This window comes from Lynx canadensis, chromosome B3, assembly GCF_007474595.2.
Source record: "Lynx canadensis isolate LIC74 chromosome B3, mLynCan4.pri.v2, whole genome shotgun sequence".
In the NCBI taxonomy this organism is placed as follows: Eukaryota; Metazoa; Chordata; class Mammalia; order Carnivora; family Felidae; genus Lynx; species Lynx canadensis.
In genome coordinates, this window is record NC_044308.2 from 59872886 (window position 1) to 59899139 (window position 26254).

Consider the following 26254-nt stretch of genomic DNA (forward strand, 5'->3'; position numbering starts at 1 on the left):
TTGTAGGAGAGGGAAAACTTTTTTTCCTTCTACCAGTTAGGTTCATTGGCTGAGGACCTGTAATTAGACTGATAAAAGAAACAGAAAACAAACAAAAGTATATTAACATGTGCATTGCACTTACACGTGCACATGTTACAGAGAAGTGACAAGACAAAGGAAATGGATTTTGAGTCACTAGGGCAGCAAATTGTAGGAGGGTAAACATAGGGGGGAAACTAGTGGAAGAGAAAGGCCAGTTAATAGTTTCTTATGTAGATTTCTCTGGTGCCATCTCTGGGCTGATGAGGGTCTAGAGCTGTCTCTGGTGATGAACTTCTGCCCTTTATGGTAGACAGGGCAGGAGGGACACATTTATAAGTTTATGTCCTGCTTTTAAGCAAATAGGGAAAGTGCTGAAAGCTTTTCTTATATCTGCTTCTCAAGTGCCTTCAGCTCAAAATAATCTCTATGCCAAAGTGGCATATTTGGGGATGGCATTTTCTTCTACTCTTTAGTATCAATCAGTTTCCTCCAAAAAGTCTATATGAATTTACATTCCCACCATCAATGTATGAGACTGTCCACTTCCATATATAACTTCACAGAATACACTATTATTATTCTTTTAAGTATTTTTGAATGGATCAAAGATCTCATTATTGTTATAGTTTGCATTTCTCTGAAGACTTCTTAATATTTATAGCAACTTTTACATATTATGGATATTAATCCTTTGTTACATTTGCTGCAAAAGACCTAATGATTTAACCTGGGTAGCCATTCTGGGAACACTTCTCCTTTGCCAGCAGCTATTTGAATTGCTGAGTACTAGCTGTTAACAATCACACAACACAGCTACTCATGTAGATATCATTAAAGGAAAATAATGTTTCAAAGAAAGGACTTAGTGGTACATAATTAACTGACAAATAAGGGTTCAGAGTCTGAGAAATTGCAGAGAAGAGAGAGACACAGGTGGGCCCTGAAACCGGTTCTGATCTCACCTGCTGACATTTTAGGATGAGGAGGTTGGGATGAATATGTGGTTTTCACCGTGTTCTTTAGACAGGTAGGGCTCTACAGAGAAGCCAGAGGGACTCCTCCCCCACCTCTTTCACCAGAGCAGCTCCATTTAGGAGCTTTATTCATTTGACTAGAGCAGGATATTCACTTATGAGGGGAAAAAAAAAAGTGAAAACCTCCAGACCATCACCACAAGCCAGAGGTTAAAAGCTAGGCTCTGAAGTCAAACTGCCTATGTTTGAACGACAATTTTGCCACTTATTATAGGTGACACCTACCTAGTTAACTTAATCTCACTGATCCTCTGTCAGCTCACCTATAATATGGAGTTAATAACATCTTGTTGGGTAGTTATAGGGATAGAAGGACACAATGTATATAAAGCCTGGGGCTTATAGACACTTAGTAAATATTACCCAGCTATAAAACTATTGCTACCGGTGCTAGGATATCTCCATGTTCCAAAATGCTTGGGGAGGATTTCGTGGAGAAGGTGGATGTTGAGTTTTACTGGAAAAATCGAGACAGTGGGGATGTAGAGATTGGGGTCCTTCCTCAATCCCTACATCCAGAGGTTTGGAGGCCACAACATGAATGAAGCAGAGTTTATGGGCTGAGATAAAATTGGATAAATAAGTTGGGACCACATTGTGGAGCACATTGAACACTTCACAAAGAAATTTGTACTTGAACCTTCAAATAATAAGATATTTTTCTTCTTGCACATTCTAAGGAACATAGAAACACTCTGCAGTAGTCTCATTGCTTAGGAATCTTCATGGGCTCTCACAAAGATGTATCCTTTTACGGGGCGCCTGGGTGGCGCAGTCGGTTAAGCGTCCGACTTCAGCCAGGTCACGATCTCGCGGTCCGTGAGTTCGAGCCCCGCGTCAGGGTCTGGGCTGATGGCTCGGAGCCTGGAGCCTGTTTCCGATTCTGTGTCTCCCTCTCTCTCTGCCCCTCCCCGTTCATGCTCTGTCTCTCTCTGTCCCAAAATAAATAAAAAACGTTGAAAAAAATTAAAAAAAAAAGATGTATCCTTTTACATTTTTTAAAAGGGAAGAAATGAAAAAGAATGAAGTATTTATCAAAGTCCTAAACCGACAATAACGAGAAGTGGGAAAAGAAAAGACACTGACATAGAAGCTAGACTAAGTGCAGGGACAAGAGCAGGAGAAGAGAAGGAGCCAAAGTGCACCTGACATTTGCTGGCAGGTGCTGGCTCTCACTGCTGGCTGTGCTTGGGATAATTTACCCTTCGCCATCTCTGTCTGGAGCTTTCCAGTCCTTTGCCAGTAGCCTGATTGCCTAGGATGTTGCTGGCTGTGGATTGTTTTAACCTGCCCCAGTCTTCACCCAAACTAGCTTTGCGAAGCACTGGAAGTCAAGGTATTTCAAGTGTTTATTAGCCTGCCACATGACCGTGAGCTTCAGTCCCTCGCACACACAGGGCGGTTCCTCTTTTCTTCTTGCCAACACTTTCGTTTAGGTCCTCTTAGTTTTTTTTTTACCTGGGTTATTGCGACAGAGTCTCACTGCCCTTCCCTCCCTAGACTTTTTTCCCTCTGTCTGTGCTACATACCATAGCTGGATTAATCCTCAACTACAGCTTTGATGGTGCCACTCCTGCTCAGAAACCCGCCTCTGATCAAAGTAACACTTTTCCTTGATACAAAAGGAATACATGTTCAAAGCAAAAGTGTGACAATACCAAAAAACTCAAAGGAAAGAAAAATTTCCCATAATATCACCACCTACAGATAATCTGTAACATACTGGGTTTTAGTCTTTTTATGTTACTTTTTAATACCTCATGAATTATTTCCCCATATTCTTTGTTCTTTTTGTTTGTTATGTTGACATCAGAGGAATAAAGTTTATGTATCCAACACTTACTATAGGATATTTAGGTTGCACTGAACATCCTTATGTTTACATTTTTGTACATAATGATTTTTTTCTTAGGAAAAATTCCCAGAAGAGGAATTTGTGCCTCAAATGTATTTATGTTTTAAGGCTTTCTTTTCTTTTAAATGTTTATTTATTTTTGAGAGAGAGAGAGACAGAGTGTGAGCAGGGAAGGGACAGATAGAGAGACACACACAGAATCAGAAGCAGGCTTCAGGCTCTGAGCCACCAGCACAGAGCCCGATGTGGGACTCGAACTTGCGAACTGTGAGGTCATGACCTGAGCTGAAGTTGGACGCTCAACCGACTGAGCCACCCAGGCACCCCTCTTTACTCTTATAATAAATATTGATGAGTTGCCCTCAGAAAGGTATACCATTTTATCCTCCCACTGTGGGTAGGTATACCCATTAGTAGTGGATCAAACAGCAGCATCTTGGCCTTGAGTCAAGCCCCCCCTCCCCATCCTGGCCCTGCTGCCCACAGAGGGTTTTCTCCTTCTTTTCCACCACAGCCCCACTGCTGTCCTGTGAGGCTAGTCTCCTAGTACTTTACCCATGCTGCCCACATTGTACCAGCAAACATCTCAGAGCATTCCCTAGGGAAGGCAGGAGACCTTGAAGATTAAGAGGGAAGGCTCTGGAGCCAACCTACCTGGGTTCAAACCGCAGCTTTACCCTGTACCTTCCTGCATGTGGGCAACACTATTAACACATCAATCACAGTATGGTTGTGAGAACATAAATGATTTCAGACACATAAAATGCTTCGGATGGTACTTGGAAGGTAGTAGGTATTCAGTGAACATTAGCGACCATTATCAGCAGCAATTAGGAACCATGCTCCATCCTAGGTGTGGGGGGTCCAGGAGTGAGAAGATTGCCAAGGTTTCTACTTCCGTGGAAATAATCCCAGATACTATTAAGTGCCCAGCAGAGAATAAAAAGGGTGTTGTGTGGGGCGCCTGGGTGGCTCAGTCGGTTGAGCGTCCGACTTCGGCTCAGGTCACGATCTCGCGGTCCGCGAATTCGAGCCCTGCGTCGGGCTCTGGGCTGATGGCTCAGAGCCTGGAGCCTGCTTCCGATTCTGTGTTTCCCTCCTCTCTGCCCCTCCCCCGTTCATGCTGTGTCTCTCTCCGTCTCAAAAATAAATAAACGTTAAAAAAAAAAAAAAAAAAAAAAAAAAAAAGGGTGTTGTGATGGTGAGCGATAGGGTGGGAGGTGGGGCGTCACATTCAGTGGCTGAAGAAAGCCCCTGTGCAGCAGGTACCTCTGAGCTAAGACCCAAGTGGAGAGATGGAGTCATCTGTGAGAGTAGGGCTGCCTCAGGTTTTGGTCTCAGGTGGCAGGAGCTTCAGAACTCATAATAGGCAGATGACTGTTTTAATGTCCTCCCCATCTGCCCCCCCCCCCCCACATTTTCAGGATGATAATACATGGGGGTATATTTTGATCCTTCCTTGTCTTTATATTAGTCAAGCACTGGGAATCATGGGCCAAGGCTTCCTCTCCTCTTGCTCAAGTCATTAACTCTGGTGGGCCAATGGCCAAGGCAAGAAGGCCTTGTGGGAGTTGACATGTTTTTACTAATTGCTTCTGCTTGATTTCCTGCTTTGTTAAACCTCTTCCTGATCCTTTTGGTTTCTGAATTTTTTTCCTGCTCCCTTGAAGGACCTCCCTCTTGTTCTCTGAAGTCACTGTCTTCCTGACATGAAAAGGCCTTCAGTGAGCCAAATGCATAATGGTGTTAAGTGGCATAAAAAAGAAAACCTGAGTCTCCAATGGACAATAAGTTTTCTCTGCGCACTGCAATCTTAGGCATGGAGAGGAAGGCATCTTCCTTCTTCCTCCTCCCCTTTCCTTCCCAAACCACCCCAGCCTGAGTAAAGGGAGAATTGATCTGCCCTTAGAAGTATGCTTCTAGGGGCGCCTGGGTGGCGCAGTCGGTTAAGCGTCCGACTTCAGCCAGGTCATGATCTCGCGGTCCGTGAGTTCGAGCCCCGCGTCGGGCTCTGGGCTGATGGCTCGGAGCCTGGAGCCTGTTTCCGATTCTGTGTCTCCCTCTCTCTCTGCCCCTCCCCCGTTCATGCTCTGTCTCTCTCTGTCCCAAAAATAAATAAACGTTGAAAAAAAAAAATTAAAAAAAAAAAAAGAAGTATGCTTCTAGCTGTGGACAGCAGCCCAGAAAAGGCTGCCCCAGTCCTGTTCTCTCTTGTGGAAGTGACGTAAGCACTTCTGTGTGCTCTTCACTGCCTCTTTTGGGTATCTGATCTTTCAGGGTGGAACGGCCACTGGATGTTACACATGGGGTGGAGAAGCTTCCTTTGGAGGCTCCGTAGTTCCTGGTATGAAAATGTCAGGTCCCTCAGGAAAAGATAAGATACAATCAGTATCTAGGCCAGTTGCTTTCAAACTTTTTGACTCTGACCCACAGTTTATATTGTGACCCAGTTACACATAAAATTATTCTTCCTCTCCTTATGTGTGCTACATTGTGATATTTTCTATTTAAAAAAATATTGGTCACATTTCTCTGAATTGATTTTGCAAACTACTAATGGATTGGACCTGATGTTTAAAAAATGCTGCTAAGTAACTCAAAGGCATCCGTGTTAGATCTCGTCCTGACTTCTCTGGTTGCAATAATATAATTATTTAAGTGCCTAAGTTACAATAAGAGGTTTAAAAACTTTGTACTATTTGATCCAGTGATTCATCTTTGAATCTGCCTCAACAAAAGATGGTTACGAGAAGGGGGATCAAGGGACCATCACGCACATTCTGTTTTTAGTCAAATGTTTAACAAGGTTGTGGGAAAGATACAAATATGAAAGTTGGATTTGATTTTAGGCTGTGAAGGAAAATTTTAAACACTTAATCCCATTTCCTCAGATGAAGTATCAGATGTAGTCACAGCTAGTTTAACAACTATACTTAAAGAGTATTTCCTAATAACTTAGCATTAACCTGGAAGAAAACTCCAACATGATACTCCATTGGTGTCTGACTTAAGCCCTAATGCTTAGAACCATCTTATTAGCAATGTCTTGGATGAAGACCTGGAAAACAGTTTAGGCAGTCCCCAGACGGCAACGTAAAGCATTTGGGTGAAAGAACAAGGATTTAAGAATTCCAGCCAGGTAAAGGAAAGATGGGCCAAAACTATCAAAGTGAACTAATTTAGCAAAAACATAAAGAATCAGTGCGGAAGTTCAGAATGTGAATGGCACAAAAACTGGTAGGTGCTAAAATTTGTGTTTCCTCTAGGATGCTGTTTGGCAGCATCCCCGGCCTCTACCCCAAGTTGTGACAACCAAAAATGTATCCAGACATTGCTACATGTCCTTCAGGGGACAGAATTTCTCCACTGGAGAACCACTGAGATAAACTGATGTGCTACTAGGGAAAAAGATCAAATGGATTTTTGTTTACAGTAAGCGCAGTAAATATCACCAGCAGAAATGATTCAGGGGCGCCTGGGTGGCTCAGTTGGTTAAGTGTCCAAGTTTGGCTAAGGTCACGATCTCCCAGTTCGTGGGTTCAAGCCCTGCGTCGGACTCTATACTGACAGCTGAGAAGCCTGCTTTGGATTGTGCATCTCCCTCTCTCTCTGCCCCTCCCCCACTCGCATGCTGTCTCTCTCTCTCTCATTCTTTCTCTCTCAAAAGTAAAAATAAATAAATACTAAATTTTTTTTAAAAAGTAACAAGGCGGGGCACCTGGGTGGCTCAGTCGGTTGAGCGTCCGACTTCAGCTCAGGTCATGATCTCGCAGCTCGTGAGTTCGAGCCCTGCGTTGGGCTCTGTGCTGACAGATCAGAGCCTGGAGTCTGTTTCAGATTCGTCTCCCTCTCTCTCTGTCCCAACCCACTCGCATTCTGTCTCTCTCTCAAAAATAAATAAACGTTAAAAAAAAATTTTTTTAAATAACAAAGCAAATACAATCTGAGGCTGTGTCATTACTAGCACTAAGAGCAATTAATGATTACTGAGTGCTTACTCCGTACCTGCCACTACCAGAAGTCCTTTACCTGTGAATCTTCACTCAATGCTCACATGGACCCTATGGGGTAGGAATACCACTGTCTCTATTTTGCAGCTGAGGACACTGATGTCTCTGGATATTAAGTGACTCGCTCAAGGTCTCAGAGCTAAGGTAGTCACAGCCCACACTCTGGCCAGTTGTGCTATGAGAGTCTTTAAACTGTACCCTAGGTACACACACAGTAGCATCCTGGGAAGAGTCAGTGCCCTCATACACCCAGAGCATGGCTGAGAGGTGAGAAAGAAGCTACCTACCCAGCATCTTAAGCAGGGACTTGCCTGTAGCTGAGGTCACAGCCTCTAGTCAGCCCACTGACTTAATTCATACAAAATTCTAATATGTTCTTTCTTCTATCAGCATGATAAGAGAGTAACTTTTGGAAAGATTGTCAACAAAAGTGGTTAATAGTATGTGGTGGCACTTCATGGATTAAGTGTCAATTATCTGGAAACCTTTCTCTTCCTGGGACCCTAATTTTGTTTTTTGTTTTTTTTTTAATGTTTAGTTATTTTTGAGAGGGAGAGAGACAGAGTGCCAGGGAGGGAGGGGCAGAGAGGGAGGGAGACACAGAATCTGAAGCAGGCTCTAGGCTCTGAGCTAGTCAGCACAGAGCCCGATGCAGGACTTGAACTCACAAATGTTGAGAGTATGACCTGAGCTGAAGTCAGACGCTTAACCTAATGGGCCACCCAGGTGCCCCCTGGGGCCCTCATTTTTGAGCCCTATAGCTCTGGGTCCAGGTGCAGAGTCACCAGGATCACAATCTTCCCACTCCAGGGTTGGGGCCTGCTAAACTGCCAAGGCTAAGTTGTGAAACTAGCAGGCAGGGGTGGCAGAAGGGCTCAGGTGTAGACAGTAATCCTACCAAAGTCAGAGCCAGGTGCTGCAGAAATGATTGAGAAGTGTTGGGGGATGTTGAACCTGGGGAGCCACAGCTGCGCAGTGACCTGTCTCCTCTCCCGATACCCCTCCAGTGGCAGCCTTGAAGTTCAGGTCTGTGGACCTGCAGAGCCCAAGAAACAACCAGGAGCATCACACGCAGGAGATGGGCCTGAAGCGGCTTGTTGTACGCCGGGGCCAGTCCTTTCTGCTCCAACTACATTTCAGCCGACCCTTCCACTTTGGGACAGACTACCTCACCTTTGTGGCTGAGACGGGTGAGTTCACCCTGCCCTAAGGCAAAATTCACCTGTAGGGCTCTCATGTCCCCTTCTTGAGTGCTCCCTCCCCTCCCTCTTCCTGGGATCCCCAGGACCCTCTAAGTGCTCACCTGATAAGTGACATTAAGGAAAGATTTGGCCAACTCAGCAAATTGAAACTGTGATCATAACAGCCAATTTTTTTTAAAGTTTATTTATTTACTTTGATAGAGAGAGAACACAAGCTGGCGAGGGGCAGAGAGAAGGAGAGACAGAATCCCAAGTAGGCTCTGTGCAGAGCCTGATGTGAGGCTCTGTGAGATCATGACCTGAGCTGAGATCAAGAGTCAGACGTTTATCCAACTGGGCCACCCAGGCACCCTGATAACAGCCAATTTTTAAATGCACAATAGGCACTGTGCTGAAACTTCATATATATTATATAATTTAATCCCCATGACAGGAGTTTTAGCTTTCAGGTACTATGATGATCCCATTTTACAGATAAAAATATCTGAGGCCCACAGATCTTCAGTGGCTTGCCCAAAGACATCCAGTGGCAATAAAAGCCTTAAACCAAAAGGATTAGCAAGTGGTGGAAGAAGGTGAGGGTCCTCCTAGCCCCCTGGAATCATGTCACATAGATTTTAAACCTCACTGAGGGGTCATTTGTCTCTCACACAGGACCAGCGCCCACGGAGTTGCTGGGAACCCGAGCCACCTTCTCCCTTACCCAGGCTCGACAAGGGAATGTCTGGAGTGCTTCTGACTTCACCATTGACACCAACTCACTCTTCGTCTCCCTTTTTACACCATCCAATGCAGTCATTGGTCCCTACACTCTGAAGATAGAGATCTCTCAGGGCCAGGGTCACAGTGTGACTCACCCATTGGGAACTTTCATCCTGCTTTTTAACCCTTGGAATGCAGGTACAACTGCTTCGCAGGCTGTAATGACAACCTGATCCACTAGGAAGGCTCAGAGAGGTTCTTCTGAGAAAGCCCGGAAGATAAAAGCTGCTTATCTATGCCATACCATGTGCTCACTGAAAACCATCTTTAAAAAAAGAATTTTAATGGCATGATGAAAATGCTTGTGGTGTGATGTGCAGTGAAAGAGATTAGGGAACGGAACACAGTGTGATCTTAATTGTATTACATGTACGTGGACAGAAAGAGTGGCAGGAATATACCAAACTGTAGTGGTGGGTGTCTGTGAGTAGTGGGAATGAGTGATTTTCATTATCTGCATTCCGTCATCCATATTTTCCAAATCTCTACAATAGGCTTTCCACTTTTGCAATCAGGAAATGATAATCATTATGTTTTAAAGTACAGATTATATCACTGGCCTCTAGAAGAGCATTATAGACTTTTAAGGGGTCCAGTTTCGATTTCTATTGCCACCAACCCATTCCTTCCCCTATTATCCAGCAAGACACTGTTATTACTGTATTTTATTTTATTTTATTTATTTATTTTTTATTTCTCTGTTTGTCTTTTGCCCCCTCTCCTACTCTTATCCACTCAGAGGATGATGTCTACCTGCCAAGTGAAATACTATTGCAGGAGTATATCATGATGGACTATGGCTTTGTTTACAAGGGTCATGAAAGATTCATCACCTCCTGGCCCTGGAACTATGGGCAGGTAATGCTGTCACCAGAAACGGGGCCTGGGGCAGGTCTCCTTTCGCTGGTTCTTAATCAACTCTATTAGCTCACAAAAGGCCACTAACAAATGTCACAGTGTGTGGTGCGGGGCCAATTTCCCAACCAGTAAGAGGGGAAAGGAAGGAAGGGGAGATATCTTTCAAGTTTTTAATATTTTATATAAAAAACTTAAAACATTTTCCAAGTAGACAGGATACTAAAATGAACCTGTCTCTCAGCTTCAGTAATGAGCAATTTATGGTGAATCTTATTCCATCTATACCAGGGGTTTGCAAACTAGAGTCCACTGACTGTTCTTGTGTGGTTCATGAGTTAAAATGGTTTTCGTGTTTTTATTGTTGAAAAAGAACTAAAAAATTTTTTGTGATATGCAAATTATATGAAGTTCAAGCTGTGATGTCTATAAATGACATTTTACGGGGACACAGCCATGCTCATTCACTTAAGTATCACCTGTGGATGTGTTAATGCTACAGTGGTAGAGTTGTGTAGCTGAGACAGAGACCCCACAGCCTGCAAAAGCTAAAATACTTACTATCTGGTCCTTTACAGAAAAAGTTTGCCTGTCCCTGGTCTGTACTGTCCCCATCCCTCCAAACTCATCACTGGAAGTTTTGAAAGGAATTTATAGATACCATATCATTTAATAGAGTAATACTTTGATTATAGCTCTAAAAGATAACAACTCTTCCTGAAAAAGTGAACATTATCCTAACTGAAAAAATAAACGACAATTCTTTAATAACATCAAATATCCTGTCAGTGTACAAACGGCAGGACCTTTGGCTCTGGGCAACTTTTCCATTTTCAACCAGCAAATATGACTGGTATACTTTCTGCCTCCCTCCCACTGACATCTCAGCCCCATCCACACTCACCAGGAGGGTGGTGGGGAGGGAGTGGGGAGCCTGTGTGCTCCAACTGTGACAATTTGTGTGATTTTTTGATACGGAGACATATGTCTGCATCCCCACCTCTCCCTCACTTACCTGTGCACATCACAGCTGCAAAGAGCCAGCATTCTCCATACTTCACATAGGCATATGTATCAAGTATATGTTATAAACTTATGTCATGAACCTACACTGGCTTCTCCTAGGTTCCCAGCTACAGCTGAACTCCTCTACTTGATTTCAAGGCTCCCATACTCTTCTCCCTCACCTCTCACAGCAGCCCTGTTTTTATCCATCTGGTCTTTCCTACTCCCTCATGTCCTCCAGAAATGAAAACCTCTAAGCCCCTGTCCTGGGCAGCACCATACTCAAAGACCTCAGGTGAACATCCCCACCCTGCTCTCTTCCTGTCTACCTGGCCCTTCCAAGCCTACTGGTGCTAATGGCCTTCTCTGATCTCTTGTCAACAGGGATCCCTCACCTCCAAATTCTGTTTGCATTTTCCATTAGAGCCACTCAGGTTCATTTTCCAGAATTCTGAATCTCATACACTCCCAATTTGACTTATAAGCTCTTTGAAGGCAGGACCTTGTCTTATATTTAACCCCATCCTCATCTCCAGCACATATACACCATCCCTCAAAGCCTGTGTTATTGACTTGAAGTTTTAGGACGCTCTTCTCTTTTCTCTCCCTTGAAATCACTTGGAAGTTTGAAGAGGACATCATAGATATCTGCTTTGAGATCTTGAACAAGAGCCTGTACTTTTTAGAGAACCCATCCAAAGACTACTCCCAGCGGAATGACCCTGTGTACGTCTGCAGGGTGGTGAGCGCCATGGTAAGCACAGAAGCTCTCCCGGCCCTGTCTGAGGACAATCTGAGCTTCCTTAGGGCACTGTGGGGACCCGCCTGTCTGTCCTTTGCAGATCAACAGCAACGATGACAACGGTGTGCTGCAGGGAAACTGGGGAGAGGACTACTCCAGGGGGGTCAGCCCGCTGGAGTGGAATGGCAGCGTAGCCATCCTGCGGCAGTGGTTAGCCAGGGGCAGGCAGCCTGTGAAGTATGGACAGTGCTGGGTCTTTGCAGCTGTGATGTGCACAGGTGAGTGAGGGAGAGATGGGGATGCAGAAGCATTCATTTAATTTTTGGGATGACCCTTTGAAGTTGGGCTCTGGTTATCTCCATTTTCACATAAGTTAACTGGGGCCTGACCATAGCCCCACAGCTAAGAGATGGTGCACACAGGGACTCTCACCCAGCACACTCCATACTCTTGGGGACTCCTGCATATTTTCCTAGGAGGGAAGTTGACCCGTCACAATCACTCTGCAGTCTCCTTGATGGCAGTTAGACTATTAAAATGGTCACTTGGATAAAGAAGAGTGTGGCCCCAAAGTGGAAGCAAAGGCAGCTTCTCTCTGCCACTGCTCAGGTTTCTCAGCTCCTGGTGAGCCTGGAGTCAGGGACAGCCGGGGGGAAGCTTGAAGTACAAGCAAATGGTCTGAGAAAGTCTGATCCCACCTGTAGGCAGAGCTGGCGGCTCCCAAATACTTCTTGGAGAGTTTCTTGAGGAGTTACAATAGGAGATTTGCTACTTTGCTAACTACCCACATGGAGCATCAGTGTTTTTTGCATTACCATTTATTTACGATTTAGTGCAAAGGTGTTGATCGGATTATCTGTGAGGATGAGGGAAAGACAGAATACTGAGGTGTCTGCCTGTCTTGCCCCATGCAAGGCAGGAGTACCTTACACATGCTACCTGTTTTGTTGTGATGCTCAGTGTTTGCTGAGTGAATGGGCTGACTCTGAATTGGAGGATGAGGGAGCAAAGAACAGAGAAGACAGAGACAGGGGCCAAAGACAAAGTTCTAGATTTTTCTGAGAGGGGCAGCATAGCTTGGCAGATATGTACAGGTGCTACAGATAGACGAGATGTTTAAATCTGAGTATTCAAACAGAGTGACCTCACTTTGCTCATTCATTTTCCCTGGAAAATGCTCAGCACAGCACCAGCATTTAATATGGCCACATTTGTCTTGGGCTGGGAAGTCCCTGGTTAGGCAGGTGTTGTAGAGGAGAGCTTGGGCCCTTAGGCCCTGGGATGAGAGGGAGAAGGTCTAGGTCTGCATCCTTACTCCCTCTTGAAGCCTCTCCCCACTCCCAGGCCCTAAAGTTCTGGGGCCATTGAGGAAGGGGACAGCTGCTCCCACCACACAGCCTCTGGCCACTTGCAGTCCTGGTCTAGCTGTCACCCTTTCAGAGAGGTTATGAAAAGCTCAGGAGATGTGCTGGGAGTAGAGAAGTGACTGTGAGCACATGGCTGGCTCCCTTTGGGACTCTTGAATCAATTGTAACAAAAAGATTGGTCAATCTCAATAGTCCTCTTACTTTTCAAAGCACTATAATCCTCCCAGCAGCCTCAGGAGGCACCCACTACTGGTCCTGAGCTGGAGAGGGATAGGATAAACTTGTCTGAACTCCTCGCCTCGCTGGCTGAGGTGGAGACCTATGTTCCAAAGGTCACATCTGGCTCTTGGCTTGATTTTACTTGGCCTTGGGAAGATGCGTGTGTGTGTGTGTGTGTGTGTGTGTGTGTGCGCGCGTGTGTGCGCGCGTGCGCTTACGCTTGGGTGTGGTGGTGGTGTAGGTGGTGTAATATCTGCTTTGTGTGAGTAGATCTTAACTACTTAAGTGAAATCTTAAGATCTTAACTCAGTTTTGGGGGCACCTGGGTGGCTCAGTAGGTTGAGCGTCCAACTTCGGCTCTCAGGGCATGATTTCAAGGTTCATGAGTTCAAGCCTTGCATTGGGTTTGCTGCTATCAGCACAGAGCCCGCTTCAGATCCTGTCTTCCTCTCTCTCTGCCCCTCCCCAGCTTGAGCTCTCTCAAAGATAAATAAAACATTAAAAAAAAAGAAAAAGATCTTTACTCAGCATTAAAAAGCCTTTGTAGTACTATCCTGAGATGCCACAAGAGGATGCTGTTGCCTTATCAGGGATGGCTATTGCCTCATTGTACAAGCAAGTTCCCTCTGTCTCTGATGTCTTCCAGTTACTTCTATGTCTATCTTGCCCTTCTATCCTTTCTCTGATTTCTTTCTTACCTCCTCCAAATCTTTGTATTTCAGTAGAATTACAGATTCAGAATTTAAGAATTGAAAATCATCTGTTTCAATTCCTTATTTTGTTACACACAAGGAAACTAAGGCCCAGAGAAGTTAAGCCACACAGCTTCTCTTCTAAAACAGGCCACAAGGCCTGAAGTTTTTTATTTTCTTTCAAATTAGCAAATGTTTCAGGTTCTCTGTTTTTAATCTGGAAAGCTGCTGAATGGAAAAAGCGCTAAATAATAAATTGAATTGCTTATTGTTGTTTTAAGTAACCTTCAAGCGATTTCTTTTTCCTAGTGGGATGGAGACCATCAATGGGGCAGGTAGGCAGCAGGGTTCTGGGCCTGGGTGCAGTGCTTTGAGAATAAAGGACTTACAGGTATGGATCTGCAAGAATCTTGGCCTTCTTTCTCTCCTCCAGCTTAAAAGTTAGAAAGCATGCATGGGGAGCTAATGATTCTGCTTGAAATGAACTCAGTGATTCTCCATGTTTTCTTTCTCTTTAGTAATGAGATGTTTAGGTGTTCCAACCCGTGTGGTTTCCAATTTTCGTTCTGCACACAACATGGACAGGAACTTGACTGTCGACACCTACTATGACCAAAATGCAGAGATGCTGCCTACTCAGAAGCGAGACAAAATATGGTAAGGGACACCATCTCAAACACATCTCTGCTCCATGTCAGGAAGGGTAAGGAAGCTCTGACCTGGTTCTCTCTAGTTTTGAGGCAATATCATCCTTTATCTTGTTGCTGGTGCCCAGAGAGCAATTCCCTAACCTAGGAGACTGTTCTGGCTAATTACATCATCACACTAAACGCCCTTCAGAAATATAAGACTGTGGGATAACATTCTGAAGCCCATGACCAAAAAATTGATTTTGTGTTCTGTGAACACTAACTTCAAAATCTTTATGCATCTTACAGATGACTCTTCCTTCTTTGAGCCATCTGTTTGTGCCATTCTCTGTTTCTCCTCCGGGCAAAGCCTGCACTTGCTGCTTTTGTCCACTTCCTCAGTCTCTCCTGTTTCCTCCTCTATCCACCTCACTCCCTCTCTGCGCGTGTGTGTGTGTGTGTGTGTGTGTGTGTGCCTTCATTTCTGGATCTCTGATCTCTTCCCCTGGCTCCCTTCTCCTCTGCTGTACTGTAAATCTGGTGTCATGTTTTTCCTTTTCCAGCCAGTTTCCAGGTCAGATCTTTGGGTTGTGTGAGAGCTAGTGGCAATCCTTGGAGCCCCTCCCGCTCTGAGCTCCTAAAGGGCTGAAGAACCCCCGATTCAATCAGCAGTGGTATATCTGAGAAGGCTATATCACTTATGTAGCATTCGGTGTGTGAATGCATAACCTGAATCTAATCATGAGAAAGCCTCAGATAAGCTCAAAATGAATATAGCTCTGGCAAATAAATACTGAATTCAAAATTTCAATGTATTAAAACAAAGGCTGAGAAACTGCTCCAGATCAAGGTAGACAAAGGAGACAGGACAGCTAAATGCAATGTGTGATCCTAGACTCGGTGGTAAAGAATGTAATAAAGGACACTATTCGAATTCTACCAAACATTTAAAGAGTTAATGCCTATTCTCTTGAAGCTGTTCCAAAAAATAGAAATGGAAGGAAAACTTCCAAACTCTTTCTATGAAGCCAGCATTACCTTGATTCCAAAACCAGACAAAGACCTAACTAAAAAGGAGAACTATAGGGGCGCCTGGGTGGTGCAGTCGGTTAAGCGTCCGACTTCAGCCAGGTCACGATCTCGCGGTCCGTGAGTTCGAGCCCCGCGTCGGGCTCTGGGCTGATGGCTCAGAGCCTGGAGCCTGTTTCCAATTCTGTGTCTCCCTCTCTCTCTGCCCCTCCCCCGTTCATGCTCTGTCTCTCTCTGTCCCAAAAATAAATAAACGTTGAAAAAAAAAAAAAAAGGAGAACTATAGACCAATTTCCCTAATGAACATGGACACAAAAATCCTCAACAAGATACTAGCCAACTGGATCCAGCAATACATGAAAAAAATTATTCACCACGACCAAGTGGGATTTATACCTGGGATGCAGGGTTGGTTCAATATCCACAAAACAATCAATGTGATTCATCACATCAATAAAAGAAAGGACAAGAGGGGCGCCTGGGTGGCTCAGTCGGTTGAGTGGCCGACTTCAGCTCAGGTCATGATCTTGCAGTCCGTGAATTCAAGCCCCGCGTCGGAGCCTGGAGCCTGTTTCAGATTCTGTGTCTCCCTCTCTCTGACCCTCCCCCGTTCATGCTCTGTCTCTCTCTCTCAAAAATAAACGTTAAAAAAAAAAAAAAAGAAAGGACAAGAACCACATGATCCTCTCAATAGATGCAGAGAAAGCATTTGACAAAATACAGCATTCTTTCTTGATAAAAACCCTCAAGAAAGTAGGGATAGAAGGATCATACCTCAAGATCATAAAATCCATATATGAAAGACCCAATGCTAATACCATCCTCAATGGGGAAAAACTGAGAGCTTTCCCCCTAAGGTCAGGAACAAGACAGGGATGTCCACTCTCACCACTATTATTCAACATAATATTGGAAGTCCTAGCCTCAGCCATCAGACAACACAAAGGAATAAAAGGCATTCAAATCAGTCAGGAAGAGGTCAAACTTTCACTCTTTGCAGATGACATGATACTCTATATGGAAAATCAAAAAAATTCCACCAAAAACCTGCTAGAAGTGATCCATGAATTCAGCAAAGTCACAGGATATAAAATCAATGCACAGAAATTGGTTGCATTCCCATACACCAACAATGAAGCAACAGAAGGAGAAATCAAGGAATTGACTCCATTTAAAATTGCACCCAAACCCATAAAATACCTAGGAATAAACCTAACCAAAGAGGTGAAAAATCTATACACTGAAAACTATAGAAAGCTTATGAAAGAAATTGAAGACACACACACACACACACACACACACACACACACACACACACAAAAAAAAAGGAAAAAGATTCCATGCTCCTGGATAGGAAGAACAAATATTTTTAAAATGTCAATACTACCCAAAACAATCTACATATTCAATGCAATCCCTATCAAAATACCAGCATTCTTCACAGAGCTAAAACAAACAATCCTAAAATTTGTATGGAACCAGAAAAGACCCCAAATAGCCAAAGCAATCTTGAAAAAGAAAACCAAAGCTAGAGGCATCACAATCCTGGACTTCAAGCTGCATTACAAAGCCATAATCATCAAGACAGTATGGTACTGACACAAAAACAGGCACTCAGATCAATGGAACACAATAGGGAACCCAGATAAGGACCCACAAATGTATGGCCAACTAATCTTTGACAAAGCAGGAAAGAATATCCAATGGAATAAAAACAGTCTCTTCAGCAAGTGGTGCTGGGAAAACTGGACAGTGACATGCAGAAAAATGAACCTGGACCACTTTCTTACACCATACACAAAAATAAACTCAAAATGGATGAAAGACCTAAACATAAGACAGGAAGCCATCAAAATCCTCAAGGAGAAAGCAGGCAAGAAACTCTTTGACCTTGGTTGCAGCAAATTTTTACTCAACGTGTCTCCAGAGGCAAGGGAAACAAAAGCAAAAATGAATTGTTGGGACCTCATCAAAATAAAAAGCTTCTGCACAGAAAGGAAACAATCAGCAAAACTAAAAGGCAACCGACAGAATGGGAGAAGATATTTGCAAATGACATATCAGATAAAGGGTTAGTATCCAAAATCTATAGAGAACTTATCAAACTCAACACCCAAAAAACAAATAATCCAGTGAAGAAATGGGCAAAAGACATGAATAGACACTTCTCCAAAGAAGTTCGACATCCAGATGGCCGACCAACACATGAAAAAATGCTCAACATCACTCATCATCAGGGAAATACAAATCAAAAGCACAATGAGATACCACCTCACACCTGTCAGAATGGCTAACGTTAACAACTCAGGCAACAAGAGATGTTGGCAAGGATGCAGAGAGAGAGGATCTCTTTTGCACTCCTGGTGGGAATGCAAACTGGTGCAGCCATTCTGGAAAACAGTATGGAGATTCCTCAAAAAATTAAAAATAGAACTACTCTACGACCCAGCAATTGCACCACTAGGTATTTATCCAAAGGATACAGGTATGCTGTTTTGAAGGGGCACATGCACCCCAATGTTTATAGCAGCACTATCAACAATAGCTAAAGTATGGAAAGAGCCCAAATGTCCATCGATGGATGAATGGATAAAGCAGATGTGGTATATATATACAATGGAGTATTACTCAGCAATCAAAAAGAATGAAATCTTGCCATTTGCAACTACGCGGATGGAACTGGAGGGTATTATGCTAAGTGAAATTAGTCAGAGAAAGACAAATATCATATGACTTCACTCATATGAGGACTTTAAGATACAAAACACATGAACATAAGGAAAGGGAAGCAAAAATAATATAAAAACAGGGAGGGGGACAAACATAAGAGACTCTTGAATATGGAGAACAAACAGGGTTACTGGAGGGGTTGTGGGAGGTGGGATGGGCTAAATGGGTAATGGGAATTAGGAATCTGCTCCTGAAATCATTGTTGCACTCTATGCTAACTAATTTGGATGTAAATTAAAAGCTAAAAAATAAAAAAAAAGAAGATGTGGTAGATATATACATAATGGAGTATTAGTCGGCAATGAAAAAAGAATGAAATCTTGCCATTTGCAACTACGTGGATGGAACTAGAAGTATTATGCTAAGCGGAATTAGAGAAAGACAAGTATCATATGACTTCACTCATATGAGGACTTTAAGATACAAAACAGATGAATATAGGAGAAGGGAAGCAAAAATAATATAAAAACAGGGAGGGGGACAAAACATAAGAGACTATTAAATATGTAGAACAAACAGAGGGTTGCTGGAAGGGTTGTGGGAGGTGGAATGGGCTAAATGGGTGAGGTGCATTATTCTTGAAATCATTGTTGCACTATATACTAACTTGGATGTAAATTAAAAATAAATAAATAAATAGGACAATATTTGGTCGATTGATAAAATTGAAATATAGACAGTAAATTAGATAAAAATATTATATCAATAAGAAATGCGTGGGGTTGATAACTGTAAGGGAAGATCTCTATTCTTAGAAAATACACACTGAAGTAAAAAACAAAAGAAAAAATGTATTGATAATCTTCAAATCCATACTGAAAGAAACCCAATGATAAAGCAAATGAAGCGAAATGTTAACGATAGATAACTTGGGTATATGGGTATTTTTTGTAATTTTTTAAAATGTTTATTTATTTTTGAAAGAGAGACAGAGACATGAGCGGGGGAGGGGGGGGGCAGAGAGAGAGGGAGACCCGGAATCCAAAGCAGACTCCAGGCTCTGAGCTGTCAGCACAGAGCTCAGTGCGGGGCTTGAACTTATGAACTGTGAGATCATGACCTGCGCTGAAGTCTGACGCTTAACTGATTGAGCCACCCAGGCACCCTTGGGTATTTTTTGTACTATTCTTGCAACTTTACTGTAAGCTTGAAATTACTTCCAAATAAAGAGTAAAAAAAAGGGGGGGGATATAATTAGTACATAACAACTTTATACAGTGCCATATAGTACCTAGATTTTTCATGGGTGATCACTTCATAATTTATACAAATGTTAAATCACTATGTTGTACACCTGAAAATAATACAATATAGTATGTCAATTACATTTTAAATTTTAAAAACAACAATATAAAGCACTCAATATAGTGTCTGATACCTGACAAATCCAGGAAAATGTGAATCTTCATTTCCTTACTCTTCTCTGCAGGAATTTCCATGTCTGGAATGAGTGCTGGATGATCCGGAAAGATCTCCCACCAGGATACAATGGGTGGCAAGTTCTGGACCCCACTCCCCAGCAAACCAGCAGCGGTGAGTGAGGGCCATTGTGGAAGGATCTGGGCTCCATGGGGGGGCTGAGCAGGGGGACTGATCACATGAGCAGGAGGCCAGAAAGGGCTAGTATTTTTTCTCACTTCATTGCCTTCAGCTGGGTGACCCAGATGACTTGCAGGACCTTGTTTTCTCACCTGCAAAGTGGGGAAGCTGATAAATGCCACAGGTGGCTGTGAGGATCGGATGAATTTGTGGGAACCTGAGAGCACTCGGTGTGTGAGGGTTTTCTCCATCCCATCCCCTTACCTGCCCTCGCCACCACCAGTCGGCCCAGTCCACATGCTAGCAGCTGTCAGCTGTCCTCAACTTCTGTTCCTTCCACAGGGATATTCTGCTGCGGCCCTGCTTCTGTGAAGGCCATCAGGGAAGGGGAGGTTCACCTGCCCTATGACACCCCATTTGTGTACGCCGAGGTGAATGCTGATGAAGTCATTTGGCTCTTCAGAGATGGTCAGGCCCAGGAAATCCTGGACCATAATACCCATTCCATTGGGAAGGAAATCAGCACCAAGATGGTAGGGTCGGCTAAGCGACAGAACATTACCAGCTCCTACAAGTATCCAGAAGGTGCTTGGGGCCCTGGGGTTTCAGGGTGGGTGGACATGACGTCTGTTGTGTTCTTTCAGTGAGAATGGCTCATGCCTGTTAAAACCAACACCACCTGATCACCTCCTCCTCATCGCAAACTCCCAGGGGCTTTCTTGGACCCTGGCCATGTGGGCCTAGGGCTGCTGGACTGAGCAAATAAAAACAGAGTGCCCAGTTAAATCTGAATTCCAGATCAGTTCAGATAAGCAAATATTTCATTAGTATAAGTGTGTCCCAAATATAGCATGTAATATACTTAAACAAAAATTATTATATATCTGAAATTCAAATTTACCTGCAATTCAAAAGGGATGTTCTTTATTATTATGGCAACTCTGTCCTAGGGTCATATCATGGTCTCCTTACATCATGGCAGTGGGGGTGGCAGCAAGGAGGGAGGTGGACACTTAAGGAGGGAAAGGAAGGACACCTGGCCTGTGGAAGGGAGTAGATGTCCCTGTGGAGAAGGCCAGGGTGGCATCAGGCTGCCTGAGTACCAACAATGCTGCTATGTTGGTACTATGTTCTAGTGGTATAAGCCTGGATGTGTTAACATCCCTGTGCCTCCACCTCCTCATCTGTAAAATGGGTTAATGATACCTCAGAGGGCTATTGTGAGGGCAGCTGAGTATACAGAGAAAGCACTTGGAGCAATGCCTCTGGTGCATAGTAACTTTGCTAGAGAAGTCCACAATTTGGGATGAGTTGGAGTTCAACCTGAATGTTGAGTAGACCCCAGGAGTAAGAGAGGAAGACCCACTTAAAAGATTTGAGCATGTATTTTATTTATTTTATTTTTTTTTTTACCTTTTATTTTTTTTTCTTCAATATACGAAATTTATTGTCAAATTAGTTTCCATACAACACCCAGTGCTCATCCCAAAAGGTGCCCTCCTCAATACCCATCACCCACCCTCCCCTCCCTCCCACCCCCCCATCAACCCTCAGTTTGTTCTCAGTTTTTTTTTTTTTTTAATTTTTTTTTTTCAACGTTTATTTATTTTTGGGACAGAGAGAGACAGAGCATGAACGGGCGAGGGGCAGAGAGAGAGGGAGACACAGAATCGGAAACAGGCTCCAGGCTCCGAGCCATCAGCCCAGAGCCGGACGCGGGGCCCGAACTCACGGACCGCGAGATCGTGACCTGGCTGAAGTCGGACGCTCAACCGACTGCGCCACCCAGGCGCCCCATGTTCTCAGTTTTTAAGAGTCTCTTGAGCATGTATTTTAGAAGTGAGGATGTTGATGCGGTGGGGGAGGGGGGGAAGCCTTTGGCTTTGATGATGATGATGACAGTGATGACGGTGACAATACTGATGACAAAGAACAGTACTGGGTACTTATATTCAGCAACTCATTTAACTCAAATTTTTGGCAACTCTATGAGGCAAGGAGATATATCTGGGTTATAAATGAAAGAATTGAGCACCAAGGGATTAAGGGACACCTAGCTGAGCAAGATTTGAATGCAGCACCAAGCAATATACCAATTCCCTGTTCTCAGCCACGATGCTGTATTGTCTCCTTATGTGGCTCCTTATGTGTAGCTATTGTCTCCTTATGTAGCTTCCCTTTGGGAAGGGAGCTGGAAGTTTCTGGGTGGTTTGTTTCCCAAAGAAGGCCACTGGTCCTCTCAACGCCTCCTTACTGAGGTCTTTCCTGGCTCTCCTTTCTGCCAGGATCCCCTGAGGAGCGATCTGTGTTCATGAAGGCTTCCCAGAAAATGCTGGGCCCAGGAAGGGCCTCCTCACCCTTCCTGGATCTGCTGGGGTCCAGGGGGTCTCAGGATCAGCCAGCCCAGCTGCAGCTTCACCTGGCCAGGACGCCTGAGTGGGGCCAGGACCTGTTGCTGAAGCTGCATGCCCTGAGGGTGCCAGACAGAGTCCACCCCCGGGGTCCCATCAGACTGGTGGTGCACTTCTGCGCACAGGCCCTGCTGCACCAGGGTGGCACCCGGGAGCCCCTCTGGAGGCAAACAGTGCACTTGAACCTGGACTTTGGGGAGGGTGAGTATGAACAAGGCCTGGAAAATCACCTATAGGGATGGGAGCTGTGGGGTCATGAACAAAGCTGGGATGGTTCAGCCAGATTACACAGAGATCCCTGCACCCCAACACACACGTGCCAGGTAGTGAAGCTGTTGTTGGCAGGGGGTCACATATGCCATGTGCTGTACCTCTGACACTATCCCACTGGGTGAGACATAGCAATGACTTCTGGGGGCAGTGAGTATAGGTTAAGTACACTGTATCTTTCTCTTTGTTATGCAAACATACTTTCACACACATACAGACTCACACACATAGTCTCTCACACATACAAATTTCCGTGTGTGTGTGTGTGTGTGTGTGTGTGTGTCTTTGTTTCCAGACTCAAGATGTCTTTTGTCTGTGCTTAGAGATACAGTGGCCGCTCTTGCTACCCTACGACAATTATAGAAACAAGCTGACAGATGAGAAGCTGATCCGTGTGTCTGGCATTGCCAAGGTGGAGGATATGGGGAGGTCCATGCTGGTCCTAAAAGATATCTCTCTGGAACCTCCCAATTTATCTATTGAGGTAAGGTGTCTTGGACAGAGATGGAGCCTGGAAGCCCTTTAACTCACCCGACCCAGGGGCTGGGGCTACAGCAGTGAATGAGATACAGTCCCTGCTTCAGACACCAAATAGATGATTAAAGCACAGTATGGTGTTGTCTTGTCCTCTGTGCAAAGTGCAGGGCAGAGTGGAAGTCTTCCCAGAGGAAGTGACATTTTGTGGAGGATGCATAGGAAGACACTGTCCAGAGAAATGAGGTGGAGATGAAAGCATTTTAAGTAGGGAGATAGCTTTGCAGAGGCAGAGAGACAGGAGAGGCATGGCTGGGAGATTGAGTAGAGGAGCCGGATTTGAGAAAAACCACAAGTGAAATTCCAAAGGTGACTGCAGATAACACAGAGTTGACAGGGAAGAGGGAGGACATATGAAAGGAGCCTCGGATTTGAGTTCTAAGATTGTGTGGCTGGCAAGGTCATTACAGGTGGAAGAAGGATAAATGGAGGGCAGAAATATTCCCCATCTCCCGTTACCAGGGGTTTTCCTTCCCTCAAAGCCTCCTTTCTCCATCTCCCCTCCTGTTCTAAAGAACTTGCCCACTGCCTGATCCCAACCTGGCTTTGCACCTACTGGATTTGTTAGTGGCACACTCCACCCCAACCAGAATGAGTAGCTCCACATCATAAACTATGTGACCACCTGACAGTTTTCACCTGGGCGTGTTGTCAGGCCACGGTGCAGCAGTGGGCAGAATCACAGCCTGGTGCTGAGGCGAGGACCCTGCCCCCATTACCCAGAGCCCTGGTTACAAACAAGATCCAATGCAAACACATCAGAACCAGAGTAGACTATCAATTGGTCCCCACAGTTAAGGGAACGGGGGATGATTTGTGTGAGTATGAAGGATCCCAAAGACATTTTTGCCTGTTCTACTTTGATGCCCTCATTAGAGGACAAGGGATTTGTTTCTTTCATTTGAATTTTAGAGAAGTCAGGATGGGTTCTTACTTTTTCTTAATTCTCTGTTTGAGGCAGAACATGCCTCGAGTATGATCTGGGTGGTCAGGACACATTTTAGTTCAACATATGTTCATCAAATATCCACCACCTGGTTGGCACTGCACTAGGCACCGGGCTCTAGAAGTGAGTAGGATAGGGACCCTGCCTCCCACTCACAGGCCAAGGCCATGCTGCCCTATGACACAGACCTCACGTGGGATGCACAGAACACACCTGGGGAAACTCAAGAGTGTTTCTACTGTCAGAACAACGTGGGGGAAAGATCCTGGCTGGGGTCTGGGACACCTGGTTCAGGTCCTGGCTCTGCCATATCATGTGACATTGGCCTCAGAAGGATAGTGCTAGGGGTACCTGGGTGGTTCCGTCAGTTAAGCATCTGCCTCTTGGTTTGGGCTCAGGTTGTGATCTAGCGGTTCATTAGTTTGAGCCCTGTATCAGGGTCTGCACTGATGGTGCTGAGCCTGCTTGAGATTCTCTTTCTCCCTCTCTCTCTGACCCTCCCCTGCTTGTGGTCCCTCTCTCTCTCAAAATAAATAAGTAAACGGAAAAAAAAGAAAGATATCACTGATAGCATATGGATGGTGCATATAGCACCACTTCTTATCCCATGCCTGTGTCAGACGCTACTAATCAGTCATAGCTCTCTGACTCTGGATTTGTCCTCAGGATCCTTTTCAACACGCCATTTCTATTAGCCATGATGAACAGATTGGAGCTGGCACTTTAGTTGAAATCTAATTGCCATCCTGAACTAGATGGTGGGGAGGGAAATAGATTTCAACTTGGTGCCAATTCCCAACTGGCAGTGGCTTCCTGAAGCATTGTGACTTTCTAAGACAGGTCAGGATATTTGTTAACCTTGAATACTCTTCGGCTTACATTCTTCTCTCCCAATTGCAGTGGTTTAGCAGTAAGAAAGCAGTCCCTGGTGGTGAAGAGAAGGACAGTGGAATGAGGATACTGAACTGGAGTGTGGAAATGAGGCCAGTTGCCCACAATATCCCTGTCTTCTCTCCTCACAGGTGTCTAAAAGGGCTGAGGTGGGCAAGGCACTGAGAGTCCACATCACCCTCACCAATACCCTAATGACTGCTCTGAGTAACTGCATGATGGTGCTAGAGGGAAGTGGCCTCATCGATGGGCAGATATCCAAAAAGTAAGTACCGTCTGTCTCATGCTGGTCTCTGACAAGGGGTACCTTGTGGGATCATAGGTCGGTCCCTTGTCTCCTGAATGGTGCCTACTTGCCCCCACTTTCCCACCCTCCTTGGGGAAGGTTGACCTTGGTGGTGTTGGGGGGTGGGAGGTGCTTACTCCAAGAGGGGAAACTATATCACCCATCCCAGCAGTTACTTAAGGCTCTAACAGGCTCTTTTTGACTTTCAGCATTGGGACTCTGGTGGCTGGACACACCATCCACATTCAACTGGACCTCTACCCCATCAAAACTGGACCACGCCAGCTGCAAGTCCTCATCAGCAGCAATGAGATCAAGGAGATCAAGGGCTACAAGGACATCTTTGTTGCTGCAGCCAGGGTTTCTTCAGCCCCGCCCCGCCCCGCCCCACCCCGTACTCTCCCAACCACCCCCCTCCCGTCTCTCCCTGAGCCCAGCACCCTTCCTACTGCTCCCCTCTTCATCCCCTAGCCCCTTCCCTACCCCCCACTCCTGATACCCTTCCAGCCTTCTGGCAGCCCCACCTTGGTCTTTTCTGCTCCTGAAGGTGTAATGTTATCTTTGCCCCTTCTCTGTCCGGTTCCTGGCCTGCTTGGGGTGAATGAAGCACTATTAGAACCTCTGTGCATCTTGGGAAGAGACAATAAAGACCTCTTAATTTATCACCAGTGTTCTCTCTTCTGTGCTAAGAATCTACTTATTGCTGCTGGCTGGTCCCCTGGCCTGGCCCAATGCCAGATGCATTGGCTAGGCCCTCTCTGCTCTTCCTGTCTTATCTCTCTCCTGCTTTAAGTCCCCAGTCACAAAATAAGGCCAATATGATTCCCTTAAATCAGCCTCTCTGGAATTAAGGACCCCAGGTCTCTCCATTTAAATGGTCTTAGCCTGCAGATGGAAGCTGGAGGGAAGTCTGGGGAGGGCGGCCTGGGAAGACAGTGACTGTGCCACCAGGGGGACCAGCCAGAGATACCTAGCAGGACTTCTCTGCTGCCCCCTGAGAGCACAGGGATGGCTGGGCCAGTCCCACTCAAAATCATTTGTGCTCATTCTAGATAATTTGGAAAGACCAGAAAGGTGAAAAGAAACAAAAGAAAAATCACCTATAGTTCCTCATCCCAGAAGAAATCTCTGCTAACAGTTTGCCACATATCTTTCTGGCCTTCCTCCCACTATTCATCGTGCTTTTTTAAGTTATCATTAGGAGCGCCTGGCTGGCTCAGTT

The 26254-nt window shown here is 44.9% G+C and overlaps 1 protein-coding gene across 1 annotated transcript; it reads left to right on the forward strand.

Moving 5' to 3' along the window:
• The first annotated feature begins 1471 nt into the window (after positions 1–1471).
• Positions 1472–25503, forward strand: TGM7 (transglutaminase 7). The gene is made up of 14 exons (XM_030320179.1): positions 1472–1579; positions 5191–5257; positions 7931–8113; positions 8780–9025; positions 9627–9745; positions 11373–11501; positions 11590–11767; positions 14286–14424; positions 19585–19688; positions 20037–20279; positions 21980–22306; positions 22699–22859; positions 24878–25011; positions 25242–25503. The coding sequence occupies exons 1-14, from the start codon at positions 1472–1474 to the stop codon at positions 25501–25503; spliced, it is 2400 nt and encodes a 799-aa protein (XP_030176039.1).
• Positions 25504–26254: the final 751 nt, after the last annotated feature.